General features: G+C 35.7%; 1 protein-coding gene across 1 annotated transcript; it reads left to right on the forward strand.

Annotated features, from left to right (window-relative positions):
• FABP2 (fatty acid binding protein 2) lies at positions 309 to 4,026 on the forward strand. The gene is given in 4 exon segments (NM_001031780.1): positions 309 to 412; positions 1,902 to 2,074; positions 3,300 to 3,407; positions 3,804 to 4,026. Coding segments are annotated over 4 exon segments (399 nt in total). The 5' UTR covers positions 309 to 345; the 3' UTR covers positions 3,855 to 4,026.

A 7,062-nucleotide genomic window follows, 5' to 3' on the forward strand; every position in this document is an offset into this window, starting at 1 on the left:
TCACATTCAACACAGTGTGCACTTTGAACATGTAAGCAGAAAAATTGTATTTAGACAGTATGCATTCTAAGTCTTAAAATAAATGTGACAACAAATTGTAGTTTAAGACAGAGTAGGTATGCTTATCATCCTTCAATGCAGCTGAATTTCAGGAGAAGACCTAAGGAATTTATAGAAACTAGAGAAACTAGAATGGTTTGGCATTAGTGTAGTTAAGTGATCTCTTGAACTTTAAACTTCCACATCATGGTATGAATTTGGTTCTAAGATAAGAAATAGAATAAATTCTCTCCTAAGGACAGACCTGAATCTCTGATTGCCTAGAGGCTGAATCAGCTGGAGACTATGGCATTTGATGGTGCCTGGAAGATAGACCGCAATGAGAACTATGACAAGTTCATGGAAAAAATGGGTAAGGGCTTAATACTTTAATGGCTTGCCCTTTTGTTTCTCACAGACATTTCTCTCTCTAACACCTTCTAAACCTCAAAGCTTAGGGAATAGTGCCTGTTGTGGCGGTACAGTTCAGAGTAGGGAAACCGTATTTTTACTTCTTATATTAGAAAGAATACACTGTCTCATTAGTGGAAGAAAAGACTCTTGCATGCTGTTCTCTGAAACACAAAAAACATCCAGGTAAGTTTCATTCATGTTAACTGATTATTGAAAGTTGACAGGTTTTTTTTTTTTTTTTTTTTTTTTTTTTTGTCTTTTGTCTTTTTGTTGTTGTTGTTGTTGCTATTTCTTGGGCCGCTCCCGCAGCATATGGAGGTTCCCAGGCTAGGGGCTGAATCGGAGCTGTAGCCACCGGCCTACGCCAGAGCCACAGCAACATGGGATCCGAGCCGCGTCTGCAACCTACACCACAGCTCACGGCAACGCCGGATCGTTAACCCACTGAGCAAGGGCAGGGACTGAACCCGCAACCTCATGGTTCCTAGTCGGATTCGTTAACCACTGCGCCACGACGGGAACTCCTGAAAGTTGACAGGTTTTTTTGTTTGTTTGTTTAGAAAGTAAAATATGGCAGTAGGTAATGATAACTTCCATACTTTAAAACACTGAATTCTAGGGGATGGAAAAGCAAAGACCATATCATAAAGCAACAAAAAAGAGTTCTATGACTTAATGACTTAAATGACCCAATCTCTTTTCCTCTGACTTAGTAAACTTTTGGAATAATCTCATGATACAATGTGGTTTCTATGAAGTTTTGATTTAATGGATTTTACTATCTATCTATATCAATACTTTGGCAGTCCACGGGCAAAAAAAAAAAAAGTTATTACCTAAAAATAAAAATTTGCATCAATTATATCCTATAGTTTAGGCATTTCAAGTTTCAATTAATGGAATATGTACATTCTCACAATAATGAATTTGACTGTAATATTTGCTAATTTTCTTTTTGGTGACTGTCAGAAATGCCGCAAAAAACCAAAGAGAATTATGAAGTTCAAAATTTTAAAGCCATTATGTAAAGCAAAGAAGAATTTAAAAAAAGAAAAGAAAAGAACCATACATGAGGAATTAAATGTACTCTTATAAATATGTAAATATACTTTGAAAATCCTTGACTTGACATTCCTGGGATTTGTTTTACTTAACACTGAAATAAAAATCTTGATAGTTTTTAAAAAACTGCTCAGTTCTAAGATTCTACAATTTTATGCATCATTTAATCTTTCTTAAGTTTTAGAAAAACCATTTGATCTGATCAAGCTTGAACTTCTACAGAAGCAATCTGAATGCTCTTATGCACAGACAATGCTACATCAGGTTTTCTTCTCCACCCTCAAAATATTAATTATTTTAATTAACTAATTAAAATAGAACTTTGAAAGATAAGCACTTTTTATAGTATTCTGACTTTATTTCTTCCAAACTCTTTCCCTTTGCAGGTATTAACGTGGTAAAGAGGAAACTTGCAGCTCATGACAATTTGAAACTGATAATTACACAAGAAGGAAATAAATTCACAGTCAAAGAATCAAGCACTTTTCGAAACATTGAAATTGTTTTTGAGCTTGGTGTCACTTTTAACTACAGCCTCGCAGACGGAACTGAACTCACTGTAAGAAATTTTTATATAAGCAATGTAGTCCTGATTTTTCTACACAGCACTAAAACATCCTCTGCTTTCTGTTATTGGATGGTTTAATCAATGTAGCTCTCCTTCATTTACTGAAGCAGCCAATGGAGCTTATCCATATCATACAAGTTAGCAGAGTGTTTAAACATAATGTTTTGATTTTCACACAGTTCTGCAAAGAACCTGGATTAAACAATAAGAATTAGAAAAATATCTTTTGAATGACTGAGTGTATACCTATTCACAGAGAAAACTAAAGCTTGGTGTTTTCAATGTTACATACCTGAGAGCAACAAAAGCTTTTAGAGTAATCTGACTTGAACATAAGAGACATTTAATTAATGTAACTGAAGTAACAAAATAAATGAACAAATTAGTGAATGAATGATCAAACAGAAAGGTCTACTGCTACAATGTAAGTCACTGGGAATACACCCTTTAATATTTTAAATATGAAATTTTACAGAGTCACATTTTTCAACTGATTTTTTAAAAAATTTTGCCCTTAGAATTTTTCTAGTTAAATTATACATGTTTGCAATGATAATTAATTGCCAAATATTTTATCAGTTATGTTGTATTTTATTTTACTTCACTTTGGTTTACTTTTCTCATTTTTTGACTGTACCCGCAGCACATGTAAGTTTCTGGGTCAGGGACTGATTTTGCGCCACAGCTGTAACCTATGCCTCAGCTGTGGCAATGCCAGATCCTTAACCTACTGCGCCAGGCCAGGGTTTGAACCCATGTTGCTGTAGAGACAATGGCAGATCCTTAACTCACTGCACCAAAGAGGGGACTCCCACGCTTATATTTTAATTACTACGACACGTACATGAATTAAAACAAGCACAAGCTCTTTTAGCTTTTCCATGAAACTAATATGAACCATCATTAAATTTAGAACACTACTCAACGTGAAAGATTTAGAAGCTCTGATGATCTGCCTTAAAATTCAGCATTTGCAAACTATTGAGTGGGATGAGCATGATGGTTACCAGCACAAACTCTAGAGCCCAACAGCCTAGGTTCAACCCTGGCTTTGTGGCTTGAGGTAAATTATGGCATCTCAGTTTTCTGATCTGTGAAATGGAGATATTTACTTCATAATTTTGAAGATATAAATCTGTAGAACTCAGAGCAGTGTCTCATACATTTAAGACCCTAAAAAATGCTATTTACTATTATTATTTTTTATTTTACATAGGGGAATTGGAACTTAGAGGGAAATAAACTTGTTGGAAAATTTCAACGAGTGGATAATGGAAAAGAGTTAAATACTGTCCGAGAAATTATCGGGGATGAAATGGTCCAGGTGAGTTAATTTCGTCTTTCCAAAGAAAAAGCAAATATATAACAATGTTATTTGGGGGCTACTGAATTACACTGAGTTATACCATCATTAAACAGACTGTTACTTTTCTCACAAATCTTACGGATTTTAAAAATACACTTTCTGATGCCTTCTGATTCTCTTCTGATGAAGAGAACTTACACATGTATATGTCAAATACATCAAGCCTATTTAACTGAAAATGTAAGAGACTAAATCAAAATGTGTCTTTAAATGGAAGTATCTGTATAAAATGTTGCTATCAAGTACAAGAAAAAATATTATAAATAAATTTCAAAGCTATAATACTACTACTATTTTTCTTAATTTAGCCTTTAATCTTAAAGGTAAATTCTTCTGTTTGTTAACACCTTTCAGACTTACGTGTATGAAGGAGTAGAAGCCAAGAGGATCTTCAAAAAGAATTGAGCATTGTTCTTGGAGCACAGCCCAGAACACAAATTAGATGGAAAAATCTATATTGAACCAGAACTGTTTTCCTCTCCTCATCAAGCATAAGGTTGCTGACTGATTAGTCCTTTTATAAACATTGGCTAATGGCTTATATTTCCAGTATTGCCAAAGCAAAAAAAAAAAAAAAAAAAAAAAAAAAAAAAAAAAAACAGGTAAAAGCTAATTAGGATTTAAGTTGTTCCACATTCTCTAAGATGTAAATTTATTGGTATTCTCGAATAATTTGCAGCATTTTAAAAACCATGTGAATAAATATTGTTCCCCCACTGCTTTATAAGTAGCCTCCCCTTAAAAAAAAAAAAAAAGTTATGTCACATATGCATCAATAGACTATTTTGGGTTTTTCCCACATTTGGTAAACTGAAAACATTTATTGTGTGGGGGCTTTAAAATCTTGCACTGGTTCTAAATATTTTCCTTAGTGACATTTACTATTATAAAATAATATATATTCAATCAGAAAGTTTAGAAATAAAAGCAAATGCAAAAGAAATATTTGCAAAAACCCACAATCCAGAGATAACCATTACTCTGAATTTAATAGATATCCTCCCAGTTCCTTCTCTGGATGTGGATTTGTGTATTTCCCCATACCTACCACTCTGAACAATATAATAGGAAACAAATGATATACTAAGGCAAAGAACTGTATTCTATTTTTCTACATTGTCAGTGATTCCAGAGCTGGGTAAGCATCAGGATCATCTGAGAAACTTAAAAATTTTTTGCATGATTTCTCTCCACGGTTATCCTACTAGATCAGAATCTCTGAAAGCAGAACCAGAGATCCTGAAAACTCCCAAGTGATTCTGAAGCATCGAGAACACAAACCAGTCTTTGAGAACAGATGGGCTAACAGATGCCAGAAGTGTCACTTTCAAGTGTTGCCACCCTTTTACACATAATCATGAATGCTGATAGTTTTCCAGGGCCCCCAAAGTTTTCTTTCACTCACATACTCATCTAAGGTACTATTTTGTGTATTTCAAGCAATTTGAAGTGGGTGTGTATGATGGGGCTCGGAGGGTGGTCAATATTTTAAGCATTTAACTCTACAAACTTTTGTTTTGACTAATTATTTTTCATACGAATGAAGATAATAGCTAATATTTATACAGTTCTTACCAAGTCCCAGGTTCCCTTCTAACTTGTGAATAAACATGGCAGATGCACTACAATGTGTGAAGAAAAATGTTAGAATACATGATAAAAATGAATAGATCAGAGAATATGTAATCTTTGCAAAAACAAATTAAATTCACTGTTCATTTTATAACTTCATTTAAAACTTCACATAGAAAATAGTAATTACTTAGATTGTTCACATGCTTTTTAAAAATAAAGATTCAATGTGGTTTTACCTCTCTGATCTTACTTATCTACATACTAAAATAGGAAAAGGGCAGGTATTAATCTCATCTCAAAGTAGAGAAACTAAGGCACAAACAAGTTTACTGGCTTGTCTTATGTTGTACAGAGTCCACGAGGAAGACGGGAATTAAATGGAGGTCCTGATTTTCAGCCCAGTACATTATGATCTATGCTCTTACTCAGCCTATTCCAAACAAAAATATCTTAAGAAAAAAAAATGACCCTTAAATCCTTAGTGGCACCCAAGAACAGCACTCCAAGACCTGACTGTAAAACAGTGGCGATTAAGTGGTTAGGCACTTATCTATTTCTAGCCTCATTTCTGGCTTGCTGTTTTTTTGTTGTTTTATTTCCTTGCAATTTATATCCTTCTAGCACTAGAATCTCCACTCTTTATTAGTAGTGGAGAGTAGCCTACTGTTTGCTAAATGACTGCCATTGCTATAACCCCTCTTTGGGAAACTGGCCTTGATATCACACCAACTTGACTGACCAAGAGAGAGTACTTGACCCAAGAGCAACCAATGTAATACAATTTGACCAGGTTATGAACTCTGTGCAGAAGGAACATCACAACTAACTGAACTTAGAAGAACCTCTCTTTAGGGAATCTGAATCTGAGAAATACAGAGAACTGGTGGAAGGAAAAAGGTTTAAAGAGACAAAGAGGGCAAGCAGTAAGTAAAAGCCATGAGTATGTGAAGCTGATAGGGATGGAGTGTAGGATAGTTACACAGGTAGTCACAGGAGTCCCAATAAGGGACCACAGATACAGAGGGAAACCTAGGGAACTTTGGGAGATTACTCTAAGTCAATACTTGCTTAAGAGGGCCATCAGAATGAGGCAGGCTTTCTTGACTAGTGGAGGTGTGAGAGATGCCTCAGGTCACTGGGTGGGGGATGGGGTGAGGCCTGCATTCGGGTTCAGACCAAGGGCAGGAGTTTAAGGACCACTCTTCTGCTAATTTGAATAAGCACCAAGACAGTCCTAGTTTGACCTTAAAGGGTCAAATACCCTCTTACTGGATACCAAGAAAGAAGAAGAGGTGGTCTTTTCCCATCCCCATTCCCCTTGGATTATAAAACTGTAGCCCACCTAATCCTCGGAGCAGAACCCCCTTGCCTGCCCACTTGGCATCTCTAACAAGCGGCCTATCTTAATAAATCTATTTCTTGCCTATAACTTTGTCTCTTGCGAAATTATTTCTGCACAGAAGAAGCATAAGGAACCTGAACCTCAGTAAGTCCAGACACCCGGGTGAGTGATTCTAATTTAAAAACTGTGGGTTCAAGTCCCAATCTGAGTTGCGGCTGGGTTTGAGTCTCGGCACGTGGGTTCTGGCTAGGTTCAAGTCATAAGTGCCGTCAGTTTCAAAGCTACATGGTAAATCACAAAACAGAGGAACAGGTAGAAACAGCTGCAGTAGTAAAAGCTGAAATATTTACAGAGGAAATAGGGCATCTGGGGTTTCCTTCAAATCACTTCCCCCCAATCCAGGGTCTGGAAGAAAGTGGGGAGAGATAAAGAAGAAACATGATTGGTCACAAGCTGATAATTGTTGAAAAGTGCCTGACACATGTTGATACGTGATGGGTTCTCTGGGTACCTGGTGGGAACACAGCAATTTAAAAAAAAATTATTAAAGTATAATTGATTTACAATGTTCTATCAATTTCTGCTGTGCAGCAAAGTGACCCAGGCATACATGTACATACACATATATACATTCTTTTTCTTACACTATCTGGGAACAGGGCAATTTGTTAAACTTTTCTATTTCTGTATGGATTT

The sequence above is a fragment of the Sus scrofa genome, chromosome 8 (genome assembly GCF_000003025.6).
Source record: "Sus scrofa isolate TJ Tabasco breed Duroc chromosome 8, Sscrofa11.1, whole genome shotgun sequence".
Lineage (NCBI taxonomy): Eukaryota > Metazoa > Chordata > Mammalia > Artiodactyla > Suidae > Sus > Sus scrofa.